This window comes from Symphalangus syndactylus, chromosome 14, assembly GCF_028878055.3.
Source record: "Symphalangus syndactylus isolate Jambi chromosome 14, NHGRI_mSymSyn1-v2.1_pri, whole genome shotgun sequence".
Lineage (NCBI taxonomy): Eukaryota > Metazoa > Chordata > Mammalia > Primates > Hylobatidae > Symphalangus > Symphalangus syndactylus.
The window spans coordinates 25,928,070-25,954,904 of NC_072436.2; the positions used below are offsets into that span (position 1 = coordinate 25,928,070).

General features: G+C 38.7%; 2 protein-coding genes across 11 annotated transcripts in view; both read right to left on the reverse strand.

Annotated features, from left to right (window-relative positions):
- Positions 1-26,835, reverse strand: part of M1AP (meiosis 1 associated protein) — a 92,842-nt gene that overhangs the window by 59,495 nt on the left and 6,512 nt on the right. For all 10 annotated transcript variants that reach the window (XM_055240651.2, XM_055240650.1, XM_055240648.2 and 7 more), the window contains 2 exons: positions 24,936-25,227; positions 1,970-2,155 (listed from right to left, as the gene is read on the reverse strand). In XM_055240651.2, coding sequence (XP_055096626.1) covers positions 1,970-2,155; positions 24,936-25,175 — 426 coding nt within the window. In that variant the 5' untranslated portion in view covers positions 25,176-25,227. The remainder of the gene's footprint in view (positions 1-1,969; positions 2,156-24,935; positions 25,228-26,835) is intronic.
- On the reverse strand, positions 13,445-13,810 carry LOC129461559 (Golgi apparatus membrane protein TVP23 homolog B-like). The gene has a single exon (XM_055240664.1). It carries the CDS (start codon positions 13,808-13,810, stop codon positions 13,445-13,447), a length of 366 nt encoding a protein of 121 aa, XP_055096639.1.

Genomic DNA, 26,835 nt, shown 5'->3' on the forward strand with positions numbered 1-26,835 from the left:
TTGAACATTTCTATTGATACATCCTCAAGCTCAAAGATTCTTTCTTCAGCCATAAGTATACGAATAAGCCCATCAAAGACATTCTTCACATCTATTACAATGTTTTTGATCTCTAGCACCTTTTTTTATTCTTTCTTAGGATTTCCATCTTTCTGCTTACATTGCCCATATGTTCTTTCATTCTATCTACTTTATCCGTTAGAGTCCTTAGCATATTAATCATAGTTGCTTTAAATTCTGTGGTCTGAGAATTTCAATGTCTCTGCCATGTCTAGTTCTGATGCTTGCTGTCTCTTCAAACTGTGTTTTTTTGTCTTTTAGTACGCTTTTTATAGTTGTACATTATGTTCCAGGCTAAAGGAGCTGCTATAAGTAGGCCTTTAGTAATGTGTGGTAAAGGATAGAGGGAGGGGAAGTATGATTAGGTCTCAGTCTTTTAGTGAACCTATGCCTCTGGACTGTGAACTTTACAAGTGTTCCTCAGTTTTTTCTCTCCCCACTTAGGTGGAACAGGATGGCTAGAGTGGGCTGAAGTTGAGTATTTCCTTTCTGCTACATTGAAGGATACAGCTGGCTGGAGTTTGGTATTTCCCTTCTTCCAGGTCATTTAGACTCTGATAAAATCCCAGAAGGTTAGGGGTTAGGTTCTCTTTAACTAGTTTCTCCTGAATAACTACCTGTTAGGGTAGTTTCATTATACCTGTTAAGAACAGGGTGCTCTGATATATTTCAAAATGGTTCATTTTTCCCTCTCCCTGTCAGAGGCATGAGGGAATTTTCCCCTGATGTTTACTATGAGGACTTGGTTGAGCTCCTGGAGGTAAAACTCACAAAAGCGTGGATTGGTAGGATCATAGCTCAGTGCAACTTTGAACTCCTGGGCTCAAGCTATCTTCCTGCCCCAGCCTCTCAAGTAGCTAGGACTATAGGTGCACACCACTAAGCCTGGCTAATCTTTATTTTTCGTGGAGATGAAGTCTTGCTATGCTGTCCAGGCTGCTCTTGAACTCCTGGCCTCAAGGTGATCTTCCCGCCTTGGCCTCTCAAAGTGCTGGGATTACAGGTGTGAGCCACAATGCTCATCCTCTCCTAGAATTTTAGACATGTCTACACCTAGCCTGTAGCAATGTCAATGACAGCTTCCTACTCTAGCATTGGCTCCTGTGGAGGTTTCTGTTCCAGTATGTTGTGATTCTCTGTATTTGCCTGGTTGTCTCTCCCATTTTGGATGCAACAGTTTGCCCTGTGACCTCACTTCTCAGGGATCTAAAAAATATTGTTGATTTTTTAGCTTGTTAAGCTTTTTACTAGTTGTTAGGATGGAGTGGCAACTTCCAAGCTCCTTACATGAAGAATTGGAAACCAGCAATCCCACATGATTATTTTTTGTCTTGTCTGTTTGATCCCTGAGGTTACAAGAGACCGAAACTGTCTTAACTCACACTTACTCATGTACCCAATGGAGTATCCAGCCATGCCCTTATTTATATTTTTAAGATTGGCTCAGTCTGGCACTCTTGTATTTGCACACTTGCTAATCCCAAGAAAAGTTACTCGATTTGATGCCAAGATTTGATTAAAAACAATTGTAAATTCCTAAGAGTACCAAGGTAAATATAAATACAGCTACCAATGTACCAATGTAGGCAGTTTAACACTTTCTTTACAACTTCCAAAAATCCAGAGGCAGATGGCATATTCAGATTTTATTTTGATTTCAGTTTTTCCTCATAATTCACTCCAGTCTATATTTTTAGAGCTCTCCTCTATAACTATCTCTACATTAAGAACTGTACAGGTTATAGGACGAAGAGAAACATGTCCTATGCCTGTAGGGAGCTGAAAATCTGGCTTTGAATATTACATCTAGAGTGAATGAAAGATAGAACAATTTAAGGATGATAAACAATGACCTATATAGACTGAAATCAGAACACAGCTTGGAGTCCTAAAGGCCAGCATCACTTACCTCCAGGGACGTATAGGTCAGAGCTGCCCTTGTGGTCACATGTCTGCTGTATTGTTTGAATTGCTGGAGCCCATCCTCTACTGCCAGCCGCAGAGAAGCACCTTGTGATCTGAAACAGCCTTCTCTCTGTAACATGCGGAGCTCTGAGATGCAGGTCTGCAACCTAGCAAAGTTCCCTTTCACTTGCTGCAGAGAAAAATGAATCAAAGACACAAGTCTTTAGGGACCAGGTTTCAGATTAATTGGCAGTCTAAATTTATTATAAATAATTCCTCAGAAGTTCCTTCCCTTCCTGAAAATTTGCTTATTTGACCAACATCTACTGAATTCCTATTGTGTTCTAGCCACTGCACCAAAATCTTCCCTACACCAGCACAAGGAAAATTTGCAGCCATAAAGGTTTTGATTACTTAGAGTTACCAGAAACATGAAAGAAAGTGTTTTAACTCATTCACTCACACAAAGGGAAATCCAGTTGTGTGACTGCTTAGTTTTACTTTGGGGTGACATGCAAACTGGAGGCCAGAGTGTTCACCTTAGACATTATCTTCATTTCTTAGTCAGTCTAGGCACCAAAAGCTTCTCTATTTAAAAATGATGTTTTCCCAGAAGTGAGAATTTTGATGTGGTTGATCACTTCAGAATTCATACATCCTATCTAATACGCTTTTTAGGATAACTTTAGTAAAGAAGAGATATTCGGGTTAGTCTGCAGTCAGCTTAAGGAGCCAACATGTTAACCCCAGACAAGTGACCTTTTGGTTCTCCTCATCTACCTTTATAAAAACTTGCTTTTAGGAGTCAAGTAATTTAATCTGATACTAGGTCAATGTTACTTCTCCTAAGGATATATGCATTTTGATAAATGTGGACTGAAGATTTGTGATATCATTTGAAGGGATTCCATGCATCAGTAGCAGGTGGGGGGTGGGGAAGAATTATATTTTGGGACGGGGACACCTTCCTGACCAAAGAGCAGAACTGAATGATATCTGTAATGCACTTAAAATCCATGAGCTATAAACCTGCCAGGATACAAAGACTGCTTAAGTCAACACCTTCCTGGTCTTAGCTCCACAGTTGATTACATTCTTCTCTCCCCAAGTCTTTGGGGTGAAAACACAAGGAATTGGATATAATTCTTACACAAAGAAAACTTGTAATCTAGATAGGAAAATAAGAAAACTATCCGAGAAAGAAATTAGAAGAAATCACACCACAGGTGTAGCCTAGTAGGCTTTAAGCATTTCTTCTCATGTACCCCCTGAAAGAATCTGAGAAACAATGTACCCCCTTATGCATTTTTAAGTGAACATCTATATTTTAAAATTCCAACTTCATAAGTGGTTGCTAAGGATGTAACTTCTAGCATATTTTAAATATCAACATTTAAAAATAAAACTATAATATAACTCTTCAAAACAGTCCAATTGAATCTAAGTGCCATGGTGATTTGATACTCACCATTACTCAATGTTAAAAGTACATGAACAAGCTCTTTTTTTCCCAAGAGATAGAAATTTAGATTGTTCCTTTTTCTCCTTGAACTCATATTTCCATTTCACTTTCCCTGAGAGTTTTATCATAATGTAAAAGAATTTTTATGCTTGGCAACCTTTCATTGATCATCCCAACATACTTCTCTGCATCTAAAACAGCTATATTTTGCAAGAGTTCTAAATTTCCTATGAGCATAGGCTCTAAGGGGCACTCTAGATTGAGTTATTATTAGAATTATCATTCATATACAATTTATTAAAATAACATGTATATACCAATTTTGAGAAATAATTATTGGCATTAAGCATAGCTTTATTTTTATTTTTTTTTATTATTATACTTTAGGTTTTAGGGTACATGTGCACAATGTGCAGGTTTGTTACATATGTATGCATGTGCCTTGTTGGTTTGCTGCACCCATTAACTCGTCATTTAGTATTAGGTATATCTCCTAATGCTGTCCCTCCCCACCCCCAACCCACAACAGTCCCCGGAGTGTGATGTTCCCCTTCCTGTGTCCATGTGTTCTCATTGTTCAATTCCCACCTATGAGTGAGAACATGCGGTGTTTGGTTTTTTCTCCTTGCGATAGTTTACTGAGAATGATGGTTTCCAGTTTCATCCATGTCCCTACAAAGGACATGAACTCATCATTTTTTATGGCTGCATAGTATTCCACGGTGTATATGTGCCACATTTTCTTAATCCAGTCTATCGTTGTTGGACATTTGGGTTGGTTCCAAGTCTTTGCTATTGTGAATAGTGCCGCAATAAACATACGTGTGCATGTGTCTTTATAGCAGCATGATTTATAGTCCTTTGGGTATATACCCAGTAATGGGATGGCTGGGTCAAATGGTATTTCTAGTTCTAGATCCCTGAGGAATCGCCACACTGACTTCCACAATGGTTGAACTAGTTTACAGTCCCACCAACAGTGTAAAAGTGTTCCTATTTCTCCACATCCTCTCCAGCACCTGTTGTTTCCTGACTTTTTAATGATGGCCATTCTAACTGGTGTGAGATGGTATCTCATTGTGGTTTTGATTTGCATTTCTCTGATGGCCAGTGATGATGAGCATTTTTTCATGTGTTTTTTGGCTGCATAAATGTCTTCTTTTGAGAAGTGTCTGTTCATGTCCTTTGCCCACTTTTTGATGGGGTCGTTTGTTTTTTTCTTGTAAATTTGTTTGAGTTCATTGTAGATTCTGGATATTAGCCCTTTGTCAGATGAGTAGGTTGCAAAAATTTTCTCCCATTCTGTAGGTTGCCTGTTCACTCTGATGGTAGTTTCTTTTGCTGTGCAGAAGCTCTTTAGTTTAATTAGATCCCATTTGTCAATTTTGGCTTTTGTTGCCATTGCTTTTGGTGTTTTAGACATGAAGTCCTTGCCCATGCCTATGTCCTGAATGGTATTGCCTAGGCTTTCTTCTAGGGTTTTTATGGTTTTAGGTCTAACACGTAAGTCTTTAATCCATCTTGAATTAATTTTTGTATAAGGTGTAAGGAAGGGATCCAGTTTCAGCTTTCTACATATGGCTAGCCAGTTTTCCCAGCACCATTTATTAAATAGGGAATCCTTTCCCCATTGCTTGTTTTTGTCAGGTTTGTCAAAGATCAGATAGTTGTAGATATGTGGCATTATTTCTGAGGGCTCTGTTCTGTTCCATTGATCTATGTCTCTGTTGTGGTACCAGTACCATGCTGTTTTGGTTACTGTAGCCTTGTAGTATAGTTTGAAGTCAGGTAGCATGATGCCTCCAGCTTTGTTCTTTTGGCTTAGGATTGACTTGGCGATGCGGGCTCTTTTTTGGTTCCATATGAACTTTAAAGTAGTTTTTTCCAATTCTGTGAAGAAAGTCATTGGTAGCTTGATGGGGATGGCATTGAATCTATAAATTACCTTCGGCAGTATGGCCATTTTCATGATACTGATTCTTCCAACCCATGAGCATGGAATGTTCTTCCATTTGTTTGTATCCTCTTTTATTTCATTGAGCAGTGGTTTGTAGTTCTCCTTGAAGAGCTCCTTCACATCCCTTGTAAGTTGGATTCCTAGGTATTTTATTCTCTTTGAAGCAATTGTGAATGGGAGTTCACTCATGATTTGGCTCTCTGTCTGTGATTGGTGTACAAGAATGCTTGTGATTTTTGTACATTGATTTTGTATCCTGAGACTTTGCTGAAGTTACCAATCAGCTTAAGGAGATTTTGGGCTGAGACAATGGGGTGTTCTAGATATACAATCATGTCACCTGCAAACAGGGACAATTTGACTTCCTCTTTTCCTAATTGAATACCCTTTATTTCCTTCTCCTGCCTGATTGCCCTGGCCAGAACTTCCAGCACTATGTTGAGTAGGAGTGGTGAGAGAGGGCATCCCTGTCTTGTGCCAGTTTTCAAAGGGAATGCTTCCAGTTTTTGCCCATTCAGTATGATATTGGCTGTGGGTTTGTCATAGATAGCTCTTATTATTTCGAGATACGTCCCATCAATACCTAATTTATTGAGAGTTTTTAGCATGAAGGGTTGTTGAATTTTGTCACAGACCTTTTCTGCATCTATTGAGATAATCATGTGGTTTTTGTCTTTGGTTCTGTTTATATGCTGGATTACATTTGATTTGCATATGTTGAACCAGCCTTGCATCCCAGAGATGAAGCCCACTTGATCATGGTGTAAAAGCTTTTTGATGTGCTGCTGGATTCGGTTTGCCAGTATTTTATTGAGGATTTTTGCATCAATGTTCATCAAGGATATTGGTCTGAAATTCTCTTTTTTGGTTATGTCTCCACCAGGCTTTGGTATCAGGATGTTGCTGGCCTCATAAAATGTGTTAGGGAGGATTCCCTCTTTTTCTATTGATTGGAATAGTTTCAGAAGGAATGGTACCAGTTCCTCCTTGTACCTCTGGTAGAATTCGGCTGTGAATCCATCAGGTCCTGGACTTTTTGGTTGGTAAGCTATTGATTATTGCCACAATTTCAGAGCCTGTTATTGGTCTATTCAGAGATTCAACTTCTTCCTGGTTTAGTCTTGGGAGGGTGTATGTATCGAGGAATTTATCCATTTCTTGTAGATTTTCTAGTTTATTTGCATAGAGGTGTTTGTAGTATTCTCTGATGGTAGATTGTATTTCTGTGGGATCGGTGGTGATAACCCCTTTTTCATTTTTTATTGCATCTATTTGATTCTTCTCTCTTTCTTCTTTATTAGTCTTGCTAGCGGTCTATCAATTTTGTTGATCTTTTCAAAAAACCAGCTCCTGGATTCATTAGTTTTTTGAAGGGTTTTTTTGTGTCTCTATTTCCTTCAGTTCTGCTCAGATTTTAGTTATTTCTTGCCTTCTGCTAGCTTTTGAATGTGTTTGCTCTTGCTTTTCTAGTTCTTTTAATTGTGATGTTAGGGTGTCAATATTGGATCTTTCCTGCTTTCTCTTGTGGGCATTTAGTGCTATAAATTTCCCTCTACACACTGCTTTGAATGTGTCCCAGAGATTCTGGTATGTTGTGTCTTTGTTCTCATTGGTTTCAAAGAACATCTTTATTTCTGCCTTCATTTCGTTATGTACCCAGTAGTCATTCAGGAGCAGGTTGTTCAGTTTTCATGTAGTTGAGCGGTTTTGAGTGAGTTTCTTAATCCTGAGTTCTAGTTTGATTGCACTGTGGTCTGAGAGACAGTTTGTTATAATTTCTGTTCTTTTACATTTGCTGAGGAGTGCTTTACTTCCAACTATGTGGTCAATTTTGGAATAGGTGTGGTGTGGTGCTGAAAAGAATGTATACTCTATTGATTTGGGGTGGAGAGTTCTGTAGATGTCTATTAGGTCCACTTGGTGCAGAGCTGAGTTCAATTCCTGGGTATCCTTGTTAACTTTCTGTCTCGTTGATCTGTCTAATGTTGACAGTGGGGTGTTAAAGTCTCCCATTATTATTGTGTGGGAGTCTAAGTCTCTTTGTAGGTCACTAAGGACTTGCTTTATGAATCTGGGTGCTCCTGTATTGGGTGCATATATATTTAGGATAGTTAGCTCTTCTTGTTGAATTGATCCCTTTCCCATTATGTAATGGCCTTCTTTGTCTCTTTTGATCTTTGTTGGTTTAAAGTCTGTTTTGTCAGACACTAGGATTGCAACCCCTGCCTTTTTTTGTTTTCTATTTGCTTGGTAGATCTTCCTCCATCCCTTTATTTTGAGCCTATGTGTGTCTCTGCATGTGAGATGGGTCTCCTGAATACAGCACACTGATGGGTCTTGACTCTTTATCCAATTTGCCAGTCTGTGTCTTTTAATTGGAGCATTTAGCCCATTTACATTTAAAGTTAATATTGTTATGTGTGAATTTGGTCCTGTCATTATGATGTTAGTTGGTTATTTTGCTCGTTAGTTGATGCAGTTTCTTCCTAGCCTTGATGGTCTTTACATTGTGGCATGTTTTAGCAGTGGCTGGTACCGGTTGTTCCTTTCCATGTTTAGTGCTTCCTTCAGGAGCTCTTTTAGGGCAGGCCTGGTGGTGACAAAATCTCTCAGCATTTGCTTGTCTGTAAAGTATTTTATTTCTCCTTCACTTATGAAGCTTAGTTCGGCTGGATATGAAATTCTGGGTTGAAAATTCTTTTCTTTAAGAATGTTGAATGTTGGCCCCCACTCTCTTCTGGCTTGTAGAGTTTCTGCCGAGAGATCTGCTGTTAGTCTGATGGGCTTCCCTTTGTGGGTAACCCGACCTTTCTCTCTGGCTGCCCTTAACATTTTTTCCTTCATTTCAACTTTGGTGAATCTGACAATTATGTGTCTTGGAGTTGCTCTTCTCGAGGGGTATCTTTGTGGCGTTCTCTGTATTTCCTGAATCTGAATGTTGGCCTGCCTTGCTGGATTGGGGAAGTTCTCCTGGATAATATCCTGCAGAGTGTTTTCCAACTTGGTTCCATTCTCCTCGTCACTTTCAGGTACACCAATCAGATGTAGATTTGGTCTTTTCACATAGTCCCATATTTCTTAGAGGATTTGTTCGTTTCTTTTTATTCTTTTTTTCTCTAAACTTCCCTTCTCACTTCATTTCATTCATTTCGTCTTCCATCACTGATACCCTTTCTTCCAGTTGATCTCATCGGCTCCTGAGGCTTCTGCATTCTTCACGTAGTTCTCGAGTCTTGGCTTTCAGCTCCATCAGCTCCTTTAAGGACTTCTGTGCATTGGTTATTCTAGTTATCCATTCGTCTAATTTTTTTTCAAAGTTTCTAACTTCTTTGCCATTGGTTTGAATTTCCTCCTGTAGCTCTGAGTAGTTTGATCGTCTGAAGCCTTCTTCTCTCAACTTGTCAAAGTCATTCTCCGTCCAGCTTTGTTCTGTTGCTGGTGAGGAGCTGCGTTCCTTTGGAGGAGGAGAGGCACTCTGCTTTTTAGAGTTTCCAATTTTTCTGCTCTGTTTTTTCCCCATCTTTGTGGTTTTATCTACTTTTGGTCTTTGATGATGGTGACGTACAGATGGGTTTTTGGTGTGGATGTCCTTTCTGTTTGTTAGTTTTCCTTCTAACAGACGGCACCCTCAGCTGCAGGTCCGTTGGTGTTTGCTAGAGGTCCACTCCAGACCTGTTTGCCTGGGTGTCAGCAGCGGTGGCTGTAGAACAGCGGATTTTGGTGACCCGCAAATGCTGCTGCCTGATTGTTCCTCTGGAAGTTTTGTCTCAGAGGAGTACCTGGCCGAGTGAGGTGTCAGTCTGCCCCTACTGGGGGGTGCCTCCCAGTTACACTGCTCAGGTGTCAGGGACCCACTTGAGGAGGCAGTCTGCCCGTTCTCAGATCTCCAGCTGCGTGCTGGGAGAACCACTACTCTCTTCAAAGCTGTCAGACAGGGACATTTAAGTCTGCAGAGGTGGCCGGGCGCGGTGGCTCACGCTTGTAATCCCAGCACTTTGGGAGGCCGAGGCGGGCGGATCACGAGGTCAGGAGATCGAGACCACGGTGAAACCCCGTCTCTACTGAAAACACAAAAAAATTAGCCGGGCGTGGTGGCGGGCGCCTGTAGTCCCAGCTACTCGGAGAGGCTGAGGCAGGAGAATGGCGTGAACCCGGGAGGCGGAGCTTGCAGTGAGCCGAGATTGCGCCACTGCACTCCAGCCTGGGTGACAGAGCGAGACTCCGTCTCAAAAAAAAAAAAAAAAAAAAAAAAAAAAGTCTGCAGAGGTTACTGCTGTCTTTTTGTTTGTCTGTGCCCTGCCCCCAGAGGTGAAGCCTACAGATGCAGGCAGGCCTCCTTGAGCTGCGGTGGGCTCCACCCAGTTCGAGCTTCCTGGCTGCTTTGTTTACCTAAGCAAGCCTGGGCAATGGCAGGCGCCCCTGCCCCAGCCTCGCTGCCGCCTTGCAATTTGATCTCAGACTGCTGTGCTAGCAATCAGTGAGACTCTGTGGGCGTAGGACCCTCTGAGCCAGGTGCAGGATATAATCTCCTGGTGTGCCGTTTTTTAAGCCTGTTGGAAAAGCGCAGTATTAGGGTGGGAGTGAACCGATTTTCCAGGTGCCATCTGTCACCCCTTTCTTTGACTAGGAAAGGGAACTCCCTCACCCCTTGCACTTCCCGAGTGAGGCAATGCCTCGCCCTGCTTTGGCTCGCGCATGGTGCGCTGCACCCACTGTCCTGCACCCACTGTCTGGCACTCCCTAGTGAGATGAACCTGGTACCTCAGATGGAAATGCAGAAATCACCCGTCTTCTGCGTCGCTCACGCTGGGAGCTGTAGACAGGAGCTGTTCCTATTCGGCCATCTTGGCTCCACCCCCCCGCATAGTTATTTATCTTTAGAATTTGCATGTGTGTTATTTTCCAAGCATACATTTTCTGTTTTTATATATTATTAATCTTTTATTTTTAGATTTTTTTGGTTTATATTATGCTTAGAAAAGCCATTCCTATTATTTTCTCCCCGTGGTCTGTGTATTAATTATTAATTTATTGCCTCTCAACTCCAAATTCATCCTTCAATACATGCTCTGTGATAAATTCCTTTAAGCATTTCTCTTTTACAGTGAGCACAATGTTAAGTTTTCTTAGTAAAGGGCACTGGAGGGACATGAAGAGGCTCTCCTGTTGTTACATGCAGCATACCGTGGGTCAGCTGTGGGGTATAGGGACATCTAATGGTGACCCATCCATGCATTCAGAATTCATAGTCTTTCAGTGACTTCATAGCCCTGCCTGGCCTAGTAATCACCTTTCTGCAGCCCTTTCAACATGGACACCATATGATTCAGGCCTCCTGCCTGTACTAATGCCTAATTCCCTTTGCTTACTTGTCCCTCCCCATGAGAAGTTTGTCTCCTGTGGCCATCTCAATGCTACTGCTCTTCCAACATGGAGAATACACATTCTGGGCATCCTGCCTGCACTCTCTCTGCATGCCTGTATGCCCAGCCACCACTGTAGCTCACCTATCACTGGAGAGTAGCTTCCTGCTTTCCCAGGAACTGTAGACCAACTTTAGCCTTGACAGACTAGTGAACTCTGACATCCAGTGGGTTACAAATACACATTCTGCAATTTGGTGTGAACCCCAGCCTCGGAAAGGGAGCCCCCTTTTCAAGTTTGACTTTCCTTAGGATCTCTCCCTCAGCCTTAGGGTACCATATACATTCCCTTATATCTTATAGGTAATCTATTATCATAGTTTAATATGTTAAGCTATATTTCAGTTCTTTTTCTTTGAGGTAGGATCTTGCTTTGTCACCCAGGCTAGAATGCAGTAGTGATGCAATCATAGCTTACAGCATTGGGCTCAAGGGATCCTCTCGCCTCAGCCACCTGAGTAGCTAGGATTACAGTTGCAGGCCACCATGTATGGCTAATTTTTTATTTTTAAATTTTTTGTAGAGATGAGGTCTCATTATGTTGCTCAGGCTGGTTGTGAACACCTGGCCTCAAGCAATCCTCCCACCTTGGCCTCCCAAAGTGCTAGGATTACAGGCATGAACCAATATGCCCAGCCTGTACTAAAACTTTTTACACAAACTTTCCTTGTTTAAATCACTGTGTGGTTTGTTTCCTGATTGTGCTCTGACTAATACAATCTGTTCTAGTACTTGTATAGTTTATTTTTATACTTTGCTCCATCAGGAATCTATGCTGGTATATGCTGTGAGTATGGATCTAGCTTTATTTTTCCCATATGGCTATCCAGCTGATCCAAACATTTATTAATAGCCTTTTCCCCAACTCATTTTAAATGCTATCTTTATTACATAATAAGTTCCCACATGTATTTTTTTTAAATGAACTTTAAATTGTATTCCATTACAATCTGTCTTTTCAATCTCCAGTATCACATCGTTTTGAATATCTGTTTAATATCTGATAGGAATAGTCCCTGGATATTCTTTCTTTTAAAATTTGAACTTTACTAGCAGAATGTCTAGTTCTACTGTTGGAAATTTTATAACTTTTGGGAATTGCATTACATTTGTACATTAGGGATAATTGACATCTGAGTCTTCCCAAGAACTAATGGCTTTTTATTTGTTCAAGTCTCTTTTTGTGTTTCTCAATAGTATTAAACAATTTTTTAATTGGCAAAAGGAAAACTATATATATTTATGATGTATAACATTATTAATGTAAATATATCAATAGTATTTCAGTCATATAAATCTTGCATATTTATTGTTAATTTCATTCATAAGTATTTGATCATTTTGGTTATTGTGATGAAAAATTTTCTTCCATTATAACTTTTAACTTGTTGCTCTTAGACATATAAAGAGTACAAATATCTGTGTTGATTTTGCTGTGGATTATTTTATTGTTTCAAATAATTTCCTAGTTGATTCTCTTGGGCTTTCTGGATACATAATCAAATAATCCACAAATAACAATTTAATCTCCTCTTTTCTCATTTCATACCCTAATTTCTTTTTCTTGTATCACTACATCAATGAAAATATCTAGAATACTTTTATTTTTATTTTTATTGTTTTAGTGGTAAAAGATAAATTTTATTAGCTCAAGGTCCACTGAAGAGCTTTCAGGAAGTTCTAAAGAAAAATCTGGCCATCTTTTCTGTAAAATAAATAGAACAGCAGGAATCTCTGGGTATCCCTTAAACATAAACTATGATGATTCCATTCATATTACCTGGGCTATAAGTAAATGACTTCTTGCAAATAAAAATAACATTTTAGAAACTAGTTAATACCACTAGCCCTAATTTGGTTTTCACTTGCTTGCATTTGTCTAAGAAATTTCTCCATGAAGTACATATTAAAATCTAACAATTATTTCTCATTTATACATAAGTCAAAGCACTAACTCTAACCATGAAAGCAAAACTTACTTCTGAAAATAATCTACAGAAATAATATGTAAACACATAGAGCTTTGAGATAGACGAAGAACATCCTCCTATGTTCTATGGATCAAAATGCAAAGGTCTCCATTATATATGTAAATAAACTCTTTCATTAATTTGGGATATATTGATATTACATGACCATGTGCATACCTATGGAACATGTACATATACTACAGATCAAATCTTGATAATGTTTCTACTGCCAACATACTTTCCATTCCCAACTGCTGGAAAGGAAATAAAAACAATATGAAAACTACTTTTCCTTTTTATAAATAGTTTTTAAGTGGAAAAACAAAGCCAGTCCTCCTCATTGTGACATGGAATAAGCTCCAAAAGGTTCAGAGTCAAGAATCTATTCAGTTGTTCCCCAATGTAACAAAGCACATAAGTTTTCTCTATTTGGGAAGCTTCTCCGATCATCTCCAGTGTTTTGTCTTAAAAACTGCTTTACAAGATACGAGGCAGCCATGTTGGTTAAATTATTTCTGCTGCTCACCTTACACCTGATGTACCCATATAGGTTGGCATCTGCTAGCACCATACCCATGATAACCATTGCTAACCAGTTTACTCTGAAGGAGAACAGGGCACTAAAGGCAAATATCACCCAAAGCACTGCACAGACTATAAGTCCCAATCAAAAGATTCTTGATTCAGCTTCTGACACAGTTTTATTATCTTGAGAGGATGACTTTCTAGATTCAAACACCCAATGGTTCTTTCCATCTTCATCAGTGTGACTCCACCAATATAGGCCAACCATTAGTCTACCTGTGATATTCTTTGATGCCCAAAAGCCACATGACAACAACAAGATAATTGTCATCATACAGGCAATAAAGCTGCTGCTGAATAACTCACAGAGAAGATAGACGATGATTGCACTGACTTGAAAGAGTAAGTAGAAAAACGATACCACTGAATATCTGATTTTTGGATTTTTTTGGTCTATTAGTTGTCTCCTCTTCTGCATCAAATAGTGAAACATCTGCAGTGTCATCATTACTATCCTGCTGCTTCATGGCCCAGAATACTTTTAAATAATGGTGATGATACTAAACTTCCTTATCTTGCATGGGAATGTCTTTAGTGTTTTTTCATTAAGAACAATACTAACTCTTGAATTGAAAAAGAAATTTATTATGCTAAAGAATAGCTGTTTCTCTTTTATTAGAGTTTTTACAAAACAAAATTGGATGTTGAATTTTACCAAATGCTTTTTCAGAAGTTACAGAGATGAACATGATCATAAAATGTTTCTTCTCCTTAGATATGTTAACATAGTAAATTATATTAATAGATTTCCTAATATTAAACCATATTTCAATTTTTGGCATATAATTCTTTTAATGTGACACTGGATTATATTGCCAATACAGGTTGAACATCCCTAATCTAAAAGTCTGAATCTGAAATGTTCCAAAATCCAAAACTTTTTGAGGGCCAACATGAGGCCATAAGTGGAAAATTGCACATCTGACCTCATGTGATGGGTTGCAATCAAAACTTTGTTTCGTGCACAAAATTATTTTAAAAATATCGTATAGGCTGGGCACGGTGGCTTACGCCTGTAATCCCAGCACTTTGGGAGGCCGAGACGGGTGGGTCATGAGGTCAGGAGTTTGAGACCAGCCTGGCCAAGATGGTGAAACCCCGTCTCTACTAGAAAATACAAAAATTAGCTAGGTGCGGTGGCAGGCACCTGTAATCCCAGCAATTAGGGAGACTGAGGCAGGAGAATCGCTTGAACCTGGGAGGTGGAGGTTGCAGTGAGCTGAGAACATGCCACTGCACTCTAGCCTGGGCGACAGAGCAAGACTCTGTCTCAAAAAAAAAAAAAAAATGTATAAAATTACCTTCAGATGGTGTATATAAGGTATATATGAAACCAGTGAATTTCATGTTTGGACTTGGGTCCCATCCCTAAATCATTATGTACATGCAAATATTCCAAAATGCAAAAATATCCAAAGTCTGAAACACTTCTGATCTCAAGTATTTTGGATAAGAGTCACAACCTTTTTTTTTTTTTTTTTTTTTTTTTTTAAAGACAAGGCCTTGCTCTGTTGCCTAGACTGGAGTGCAGTGGCACAATCATGACTTACTGCAACTTCAACCTCTGGGGCTCAGGTGATCCTCCTGTCTTATCCTCCTGAGTAGCTGAGACTACAGGTATGCACCACCACGTCTTTTAAAAAACTTTTTTGTAGAGATGACATCTCACTATGTTGCCCCAGGCTGGTCTTGAACTCCTGGTCTTATGTGATCCTCCTTCCTTGGTCTCCCAAAGTGCTGGAATTATAGGCATGAGCCACCTCACCAGGCTGGTATATAGGTATTCAAAACTGATATATTTTTAATAGGGTCCCCTTCCAACAAGCCTTCTATGCTAAATATCTTCAATGCACCTTAAAAATTTTTTTACTTTAGGTTCTGGGATACATGTGCAGAACGTGCAGGTTTGTTACATAGGTAAATGTGTGCCATGGTGGTTTGCTGTACCTATCAACCCATCACCTAGGTATTAAGCCCCACATGCATTAGCTATTGGTCCTGATGCTCTCCCTCCTCCCGCTTCCTCAACAGGCCCCAGTGTGTGTTGTTCCCCTCCCTGTGTCCATGTGTTCTCATTGTTCAGCTCCCACTTATGAGGGAGAACATGTGGTCTTTGGTTTTCTGTTCCTGTGTTAGTTTGCTGAGTATGATGGCTTCCAGCTTCCTCCATGTCCCTGCAAAGGACATGATCTCGTTCCTTTTTATGGCTGCATAGTATTCCATGGTGTGTATGTACCATATTTTTTTTTAATCCAGCCTATCGATGATGGACACTTGGGTTGGTTCCAAGTTTTTGCTATCGTGAATAGTGCTGCGATAAACACGTGTGCATGTATCTTTATAATAGAATGATTTATATTCATTTGGGTATATACCTAGTAATGGGATTGCTGGGTCAAAGGGTATTTCTCAGTGTGCCTTCTTGATCACTCTGTACTCTACTCTGTTTTTGCCCTAGCATTAAAGTGCCATTCTTAGTTTCATTTAATGCATTTTGCTCCAAATTCAACCTTGTCTGCAATTGATCGTAATTCTCTTTGTTTGGTTTGCCTTTGTCTAGTATACATTTGCCTACCCTTTTATTTTCAACCTTTCTGAATCATTTTGTTGTAGCTGTGTCTCTTGAAAACAACAGATTTGCTTTGTGATCAAGTCTGTCTGTAAGTTCTAAAAAGCATCTGATATGACAGATATGTTTGTTTTTAGTTATATTATTTTATGGTATACTCTTTATTTTTATAGCTTTTAGAAAATCACTTTACTGTATATTTTATTTTCATTTTTTCTGTATGTTTGTCTTATCATGATTAGGAAGGCCTGTATTTCTACTTTAGTGAATATCTTTATAACTCTGTATAATTCCCTTAAGTCAATCTTTAGCAGTATCTATTAATTCACCACTATGGAAATGACAAAATTAGTGTATTTCCTTTTATTACTCTTACTCTCCCTTTATTGCAGCACTAACTTATAGTTTATTATATTATCTTTCTTGGGGTTTACCTTTATGCTGTTTAATATATTATATCTCTATTATTTGTCACCTTGAAGTGATTCCATTTGAATGCCAGCTATTAAGAATGAGAAAATACGTATTATAGCTAAATTAGAATCCTCTGAGTCCTAATATCTCATTGTAGATAATATATGATTTAAATAAGTTTTTTATTATGAAAAAGTAAAAGAATTGGGAAGATCTTCACAGTAAGGGCATTCTTCTGAAACCCTGTTTTGAGGGGAAATGTATCATTCTGGTTGGAATTATTTATATTAAGGGCACAATGGACATAAAAGGAATTTTAATATTAATTATGAATCCCTTGTCATGACTCCTTATAAAACATTCAGAATTATTTGATTATACTCAAAAATTAAATATGAGAGGATATATTCAGGTATTCATTCTGAGTAAGATTTCCCACATGCTATCTTTCTCCATTTATATTTTAAGCTGCTTCTGCAGATAGAAAATGTCAAATATTTATATAGGTCAGTGACAATGGATTTAAGGTCATGTTTTTCCATAAGCAAAGATTGGATTGTTCGATACATAAGGTTAATAGCATTGTTTCAGCAATTTTCTTGAGCTTTTAACTAGGGTTGAACTTATTGTTCGGTTGGAAAGAAATTTTGGCTTTCAATTTTTCCTGAGAAGCCAGTGAGGAGTCTGATTCCTCGTTAAAAACTTATGTGTGATTTTTTCAAGCCTGACCATAGGCAATTACAAATAATTTACCTGCCAGGCCTCATGGGGAAAAAGCTGCCTTTGCCACACCAGACTTGGTGCACAGCTAATGCACTGCAGTCTCTGTAGGGAGTTGCAGTCAAGGATTCAGAACCCTTAGCTGGTCATGTTCTTGGAATATTTGTATTCCTAGCTCTGGTACTTTCATTTCTAGCTCTCTTCATCTGAGGCCTTGGGCCAAGTCCTCCTCAGGCCCTCTGTCAAGACCTCCTTGTTGGGGAAGGGAGAAGGAAGCCTTAAAGACACTTTTCCCTACTCTGAGTCAGTACTCAGTACTTTTCCACTCCTAGCCTTCCCTCCTTGCCCTCCCCTCAACCCCAGGGTGCATAAAATTGCTAGAGCCTTTTGTTTGGGACTCCTTCAACAGTGAAACTATCCCCATGTCTGCACTTATCTTCAACCAGTGCACAGTTCCATGGAGGAAATGGAATAGGGCGAGTAGGCACTTTCTCCAGTTTAGATTCTTGCTTATACTATTACTGTAAATAATCAAAGGCTTACCCTTTTATTTGTGGCTTGATGTCGTTAATCAGCTACTATGACAGCTCAGCTCTTTCCTAGCTTAGTTGAGCTTCTGACAAGTCATTGGTTTCTAGTGTAAAGCTGTCTGCCTTTTCTAGTGGAGTGATTAAAAGATTAAGGGATTCAACTAGGTCCAAATGTAGCGAGGAGTGCCAGAGGGATATAACATAGCCACTTGAGGAGGAAAAAAAATCCTTTCACCCTTGTTTGGGACATGGGCTCATTTCCTAAGAAACTCTTATACTGGATATCTTCCATTTGCCCTTCCAGATCACTCTCTACTTTCTCTACCCTATTTTGTGCCCTAGGAAGGTGATCCATAGGGACTGATTGAATGAGGTCATTCACACTCTTACTTCTAGCTGGCTTTGGTCAATGGGAGGCACCAGCAGGAGATCTGCATGTGGGAGGAAAGTGAGGTCAGGGTATTTCATCTCCTGATTTCCTCCTCACCAGATTGCCATGGGATGGCTGCATCCTTCTTCTGAAGGCAACATGATTCTTTGCTTGACCAAATTTTAGTCAGGCTTCTAAACCTTTTCTTAGACCCATCTGTGCACTTCCTTGTAAAATTTCGTTTTAGCAAAGGAACCCTGCTAAGTCAGTTTGGCAAGAATCCCCTACTCTTAATGTCTGATCATTCTCAGTATCTGATTGGGTTCCTCATCCTGCACCATCCCCCAGGTGATGTCTGATCACCCTGGCCTGTTTTCAGCAAGAATCCTGTAAGTCAGTTTAGCCAGAATTCCCCTTACCCCTGATGTTTCCTCTTAGTAATTATCTATCCACTGATCCCTACATGCTCCTTGGCTGTATATTCCCACTTGCTTGTGCCATATTCAGAATTGAGCCCAATCTCTCTTTCCCATTGCAACATCCCATTGTCATGGTCCTTATACCTATCGATGGGTTTCCAAGGGACCAATGCTATGGTCACTTTATTTAGGACCATAACAACATACCTATTGTGTTGGTCCTCAATAAAGTCTTTCTTACCATAATTTAACAATGTCATGAATAACTTTTTCCTTAACAAAGGCCAAAGATCCTGTCAGGCAGCCCTCTTCAGACAGTTCCCTCCTCTTCAGTCCTAGAGGTGGTATGGCTATTGCACCATCTAAACTCTTCCCACACCTACGTAAATATTCCCTTCTATATTTCTTTGAAAATTATTTGGTTTGAGTGTGCCATCAATCTGTTTCTTCCTAGCAATTTGACTGACTTAACAGCTCCTTACATAAATAATTAAAAAGGAAAATAAAATCTAAAATACTTTTTAAAGTTATAAGCTAAAAGATAACAATAGATTTTAAAAACTACATTGAATACATACATCAATAAGTGAACATATATTAGGATAAAAGGGAAAGTCATAGAAAAAACACTTAGCATGATGCCATGTATGCAGTAAGCACTCCATAATATCTGCTTAATGTTATTAACATATTAGCAAATAGAACGATTTGTCTGAATTGAGTGTCTGAAAATGACCAACAAATATCTTGTATATTTGTAATAAGAAGGTTGGTGGTTACTATAGAGGCAATTTCGTAAGGGCAAAACTACCAGTGGGAAGTACCTGAGGATTGAGCTCCCTCTCAGAAATCCAGGCTCTTATCACTTGACTTAAGGTGTAAGTATATCACCAGAAGGGAACCGTGGTGGTTTTAAATATGTATACAAATTCTTTGACATACTTCTCCTCAAAGAGTAATACAAAATTCTTGGGATTTTCTAAATAGACCATCACATCATCCACAAACTGGGACAATTTCATTTCTTCGTGTCCAAGCTGCATGCCTTTTATTTCCTTTTCTTACCTTACTGTGCTGCCTAGGACTTCTAGTACTATGCTGAGGAGTACTAAGAGCAGACATCTTTGTCTTATCTCAGTCTTAGGGGGAAAGCATTCAGTCTTTCACTATTAAATATGGCATTAGCTGTAGGTTTTATCATGAGTGGATGTTGAACTTTGTCAAATGCTTATTCTACTTCAATTGACATAATCATGTGGTTTTCTTCTTTAGCCTTTTAATATGGTATACTACTTTGATTGATTTCCAAATATTGAACCAATTTTGCATCCCTGAAATAAGTTCTACTTGGTTATGGTATATAATTCTTTTTAATTGCTGAATTCTATTTTTTAATATTTTGTTAAGTTTTATGTCATCTATGTTCATGAGGGATATTGGTCTTCAGTTTTCTTTTTTTGTACTGTCTTAGTCTATTTTGGGGATAAAAAATAGCCTCATAAAATGAGTTTGGAAGTATTTCCTTCTTTTATATTTTCTGGAAGAGATTATGTAGAATTGATGTTATTTTTCTTTAAATGTTTAGTAGAATTCTTCAATAAAACCATCTAGGTCTGAAGATTTCTTTTTCAAAATTTAAAAATTATGAATTCAGTTTCTTTAATGGTTACAGGGCCATTCAAACTATCTGTTTCATATTGGGCGATTGTGATAGTTTGTGCTTTTCAAGGAATTGGTCCATTTCATCCAAGTTGTTAGATTTACGTATGTAAAGGTATCTGTAGTATTCTCTTATTATCCTTTGGAATAATAAGGGCCTATAATGACACTCCCCTGTTTCATTCTTGATATTGGTAATCTGTATTTTCTTTTTCTATTTTCCTTGTCATTCTTGCCAGAGGTTTCTTAATTTTATTGATCTTTTCAAAGAATCAACTTCTTTTCATTGATCTTCTCTATTTTCTGTTTTCAATTTCACTTATTTTTGCTCTTCATTATATCCTTGTTTTTGCTTGTTTTGAGTTCATTTTGCTTTTCCTTTTCTAGTTTCTTGAGGTGGGAGTTTATATTACTGATTTGACTTTTCTCTTTTCTAATGTAAGCATTTTAGTGCCATAAATTTCCTTCTCAGCAGTGCTTTACATGCATCCCACAAATTTCGATATTTGCATTTTCATTTACCTTCAGTTCAATGTATTGTCTTTTACAATTTCCCTTGACATTTTGCTTTTTGACCAATGGATTATTTAGAAGTGTGTTGTTTAGTTTCCAAGCGTTTGGGGGAATTTTTCTGTTGTGTTTCTGTTATAGATATTTACCTTGATTTCATTGTGTCACAGAACATACCATGTATGATTTCAATTTTTAAAATCTGTTTAAGTTTCTTTCCTTCATGGCCCATGATATGGTCTAGTTTGGCAAATGTTCCATGGGTGCTTGAAAAGAATGTGTATTCTGCTTGTTGTTGGGTGGAGTATTATATAAATGTCAATTAGATCCTGTTGGCTGATGTTTTTCTATATCCTTATTGATGTTCTACAATTGTTGAGAGAGGGACACTGAATCTAACTATAATTGTGGATTTATCTATTTCTTCTTTTAGATCAATCAATTTTTGCTCCACATATTTTATAGCTTCTGTTGTTTGATGCATACACGTTTAGGATTTCTGTATCTTCTTAGTGGATTGACCTTTTCATCATTGTCTAATGTCCCTCTCTGTACCTGGTATTCTTTGATCTGAAATCTGCTTCATCTGATATATTAAATCCACTCCTGTTTTGTTTTGGTTAATGTTTTTATGATATATCCCTTTCCATTCTTTTACTTTCAGCCTACATTTAATGTGTTTGAAGTTAGTTTCTTTTAGACAGGATATAGTTGGGTCATTTAAAAAATTAACTCTGCCAAGCCCTTTCTTTTAATTGACGTTTTTAGGCCACTCACATTTAATATAACTATTGATATGTTAGCCTGCCAATTTATTTGTTGTTTTCTGCTTGTTCCCTCTGTTTTTAGTTTCTTTGTTTTCTTTTACATACCTTCCAATGGGCTATTTGAATATTTTTAAAATACTCTATTTTGATTTATCTATGGTGTTTCTGAGTGTATTTCTTTGTATAGGTTTTTTAGTGGTGGCTCTAATTATCACATTGTACATAGAAACTTATGAGTCAACTGGTGTCAACATTTTACCAGTTCAAATGAAGTGTAGAAACATTACCTCCCTTTATATCACTTTCCCCTGCTTTGTTTATAATATAATTGTCTTAGGTATTTCCTCTACATGTATCTCAAACTCCTGGGCTCAAGTGATCCTCCTGCCTCAGACTCCCAAAGTGCTAAGATTATAGGTGTGAGTCACCATGCCTAGCCTCAAGATTTCATCTTTAACAATAGTTTTTATATGATGTACCTTAATGTAGCTTTCTTCATGTTTCTTGTGCATGGCATTCATTGATTTCTTAAATTTGTGGGTTTGGAGTATTTATCAAAATTAGAAAAATTTTGGCCATTTTTTAAAAGTATTTTTTCTGTCCCTTGTTCCTCTCCTTTCGAGACTTTAATTACACATATATTAGATGGCTTGAAGTTGCCCCAGAACTCAATTATGTTCTATTCATTTAAAAAAATGATTATTTTCTTTCTGTGTTTCATGTTGGATAGTTTCTATTCCTATGTCTTCATGCTCACTAATCTTTTCTTTTGTAATGTCTAATCTGCCAATAATTCCATCTAGTGTATTTTCCATGCCAGAAACTGTAGATTTCCTCTCTAAAAGTTTGATTTGGAACTTTTAAAATATCTTCTATATCTCCACTTAGCTTTTTGAACACATGGAACCCAATTATAACAATTGTCTTAATGTCCTCATCTGCTAATTCTAACATTTATGTCACTTCTGGGTCAGTTTTAATTAATAATTTCTTCATAATGAGTCATAATTTCCTGCTTCTTTGCACACCTATTTAAGTTTTGATTGAATGTCAGACAGTATGAATTTTACCTTGATGGGTGCTAGATAGTTTTGTATTTCTATGAATATTCTTGAGCTTTGTTCTGGGATAGTTAAGTTACCTGGAAACAGTTTGACACTTAGGATCTTGTGTTTATGTTAGGTAGTCTTGAGCAGTACTAAGTCGGGCTATTTTATGCCCTACTACTGAGGCAACATCTTTTTGAGTCCTCTACCCAATGTATCATGAATTATGAGGATTTCCAGCATGGTTGATATGAACAGGTACTATTCCAGTTGTGAGTATCAGGTACCACTGTCTCTAGTCCTTTAGGGTGGCTCCTTTGGCCTTGGGTAGTTTCCTCATGTGCATGTACTGATCAGTACTCTGTTGAATACTCAAGGGGGACCCTCTTCAGCTCTTTATAGAGTTCTGTATGTAGCTCTCTCCTTTCCTCTATGTAGCTCTTTCTTCTCTAGCTATTAATACCTTGGTCTCTCTGAAGTCCCAGATCCATCTCCTTGACTCAAGGAAACCACTGGCACCCGCCCCTAGGTTCTCCCTCTCTGCATTGTAGCTTGGAAACTTTCTCAAGGCAGTAAGCTGGGACAATTCTTTTTTTTTTTTTTTTTTTTTGAGATGGAGTCTTGCTCTGTCGCCCAGGCTGGAGTGCAGTGGCATGACCTCGGCTCACTACAAACTCCGCCTCCTGGGTTCAAGCGATTCTCCCACCTCAGCCTCCTGAGTAGCTGGGATTACAGGCAGCCGCCATCATGCCTGGCTAATTTTTGTATTTTTGTAGAGGTGGGGTTTTATCATGTTGGCCAGGCTGGTCTTGAACTCCTGACCTCAGGTCATCTGCAAGCTGGAACAATTCTAAGTCTCACCTCATTGACTTCCTATCTCCCAGGGGGCTTTGTTTTTTGTTGCGTGATGTCCAGTGTTTTGAAAAGTGTTTTTCATAGGTTTTATCCAGTTTTTTTTTTATTGTTTTAGGCAAGAGGGTAAATCAGCTTGCTGTTATTCTACCTAGGGTGGAACAGTGACTTGCTTCCAATGAACAGAATGTGGAGGAAGTGACAACATGTTACTTTTGAGACTAAGACATAAAAGGTATTTTGGCTTCTTCATTGCTCTTTCTCTTTTGGATCAGTTGTTCTGGGAGAAGCCCGCTGCCACAAATTAAGGACATTCACGCAGCCCTTTGGAGAGATCCAAGTGGTCAGGAAATAAGAATTTCTACCAACAGCTAAGTGAATATGCTATCTTGCAACTGGATCCTCCAGCCTCAATCAAGCTTTCGGATGACTGACATCTTGGCTACAACCTCATGAGGGACCCCAAGCCTGATCTACCTAAGCCACTTATGAATTCCTAACTCGTAGTAACTATGAGATGATGTTTATTAATTTAGACCACTACATTTTGGGATAATTTGTTACACAGCAATAAACAATGAATAGAGGTACCAAATTCTGTTCAAACTGTAGAAAGGATCAGTTGAATTTCTTAAATAATTTTATCCTTTTCCCATCCCCAACCCAGCCTAAGTAACAATGCACAGACAAAATCCCCACACTTAGCACTTGGAACATTTACACTTAAAACTTTCCCTGTGTGACTTTTGTCAAGAAATAAACCATGAGTTGTTGTAAGCCTAAGGTTCTGTCAAAGCAACCAGGGTATGTTCTAACACAAGAAGCATGAAGTAATATATATTATTTTCATTCTTTATAGTATCAACGGAGATGTTATCTTTCCACTTCCAATGAGGGAAACTAAGGCATTAATAAAAAAATAGATTTCAGTCATATATTACATTCATAATTCAGCAATGGATTTATGAAATTTCCTCTTTTGGAAATCTCAAATAAGACATGTCCATTTGATAACATATATTAGCAGCAAGGCTACCTCAAGGAAGGAGATGCATAGAACCTCTGGAAGTCTTTCTCATCACTATGATTCTGAATTTTATACAAGGGAGAAAGGGAGGATTGAAATTTTGAGGAGGAGCATAGATAATTGTTTATGTATGAAGGAGCTTTGTAAAAACACTGCCCCTGGCCCAGCCATTGCCTTCCATAACCCTAGGGGGCAATTTCACCTGAGTCTATGTGGAATGTAGAAAAAATATTTTCATGTTTTTGCATAGTTAGGGCTTTCTGAGCAAAGAAAACTGGTACCTGGGTTAAAGGGCAAGTCTTGGAACTTAAAAGATGACTGAATAGTCAGAAACCTCAGAAGAGATTTAGAGGCTTCCCTCCTTGTGTGTTTACATTTCAAAGGGCATAAAAGGAGTCAGTTGTTTACATTTCAAACATCTGTCAATGCCAAGGTTTCTCTCCCTCTCTCTGGAGTGGAGCTTGTAGCCTATTTATACTCTCTGATTAATAATTTTGGATTTTCTCTTCAACAGTACACACCCCTATATGCAGGATATCCTCTGGCTCTCATGGTGTTACTTGGGGGCTACTGTGTATAGAGAAGTAGTGCGGTTATTGTTGTAAGTATTAATAACTGTGATCTCTATTCCAGAAACCTTACCACTGTATTTGCTTTCAGGGTAAAATGAATATATATAGATATACTTACCACAAAAGGGAGGATGCACTCATGCTGATCTTGTAGCACGTATAAACTGAACAGGGACATGCGGCTGGGGCCCATCAAGCTGCAGGCTAGAGAGAAGAAGTTCTGCAGAGCCTCACAGAGGTTGGTGCAGATGTCAGCCCAGGACGGTAGAGCAATGTGCACAATGAGAAGCCGTGGAGGTTGCTGGTCAATCTGAGTGTGAGTGGAGGGCCCTTTACCAGTCGTTCGCCCAGGATGCATGGCAGCAAAACCAGAGGGGGAACTGTAGCCACCAGCTGGATATTCTTTACACCTACAGGGAAGGAAAGAGAAACCACTGGTTTTCAAACTGAATTATGCGTGCTCTGTTGAAATATAAAATACAAGTTGAGGGAAACAAACCCAGAAAGGAGTCAGATTGGGTACTAAAGCTTGTCCAGGCCATCCTTTTTTTTTTTTTTTTTGAGACAGAGTCTCGCTCTGTCACCAGGCTGGAGTGCAGTGGTGCGATCTCAGCTCACTGCAACCTCTGTCTCCCAGGTTCAGGCGATTCTCCTGCTTCAGCCTCCCGAGTAGCTGGATTACAAGCACGCACCACCACACCTAGCTAATTTTTGTATTTTTAGAGATGGGGTTTCACCATGTTGGCCAGGATGGTCTTGATCTCTTGACCTCATGATCTGCCCGCCTTGGCCTCCCAAAGTGCTGGGATTACAGGCGTGAGCCACCGTACCTGGCCCAGGCCATCCTATTTTAACAGCTCCCAAGAGATCTAGATGTTTGCCTATAACGTAAGCCTGAAAATGCTTAGAGATGCTGGGTGGAACTAATCAAAAGTTACACCAAAAAACTCAAGCTTCTGTCTCAAAGTAAGCTATCTGCCCTCATAAACTTTGTTTCTTTATTAGCATTTATTACACTCTATTACAATTTGTTTCTATGACTGCCTCTCCCACTATATTGTAAGCTTCCCAAGGGTAGAGAACCTGTCTTGTTGATTTTATTCATCAATGCCTAGCATATGTGTGTTTAGTACCTAACGAATAATTCTTAAAAATGAAAATATGACTACATTTCTCCTTGGTTAAAATTCTTTGGTTGTCTGAATCTCTTATAAGGTAAAATTTAAACCGTCTTTAAGACCTGTCATTACTTGATTGTTAGCCTCATTAGGAACTGTTCTTCACCTCAAGGTTTTCATGGAAACAATACTAAATATATTCACTTTAGTGCATTTGCTCATGCTGCTTCTCTGCCTCCAATACTCCTGCCTTCTTTCTCTACTGGCTACTTATACTTATCCCCAGGACTCAGATTAGGAAGTGAGAAAAAATGAGAACAAAGAACCAATATAAGGAATGAGAAAGGGACATCATTACAAATGCTCAAACGTGAAAAGGGTTATAAGAGGACATAATGAATAGCTTCATGCTAATAAGTTTGATAAAGTGGGCAAATTCCTAGAAAAATGTATCTAACCAATACTAAAGAAATTTTAGAAACCTAAATAGTCTATAATCATTAAAGGAAATGTAATTGGTAATCAAATATCTTCCCACAAGAGGGTCAGATGATTTCACTGATGAGCTCCATCAAACTTGCAAAGACCAAGAATTTCAATCTTTTTTTTTTTTTTTTTGTAGAGATGGGGTCTTGCCATGTTGCCCAAGATGGTCTCAAACTCCTGGGCTCAAGTGATCCATCTGCCTCAGCCTCCTGAAGTGCTGGGATTACAGGCGTGAGCCACTGTGCCCAGCCAAGAACTTCAATCTTAAACAAATTATTTTAAGAACAGAAGAAGCTACACTCCTCAGTTAATTTTTCTTTTTTTTAAGGTAGAGTTTCACTCTTGTTGCCCAGGCTGGAGTGCAATGGCATGATCTCGGCTCGCTGTAACCTCCACCTCCCGGGTTCAAACGAT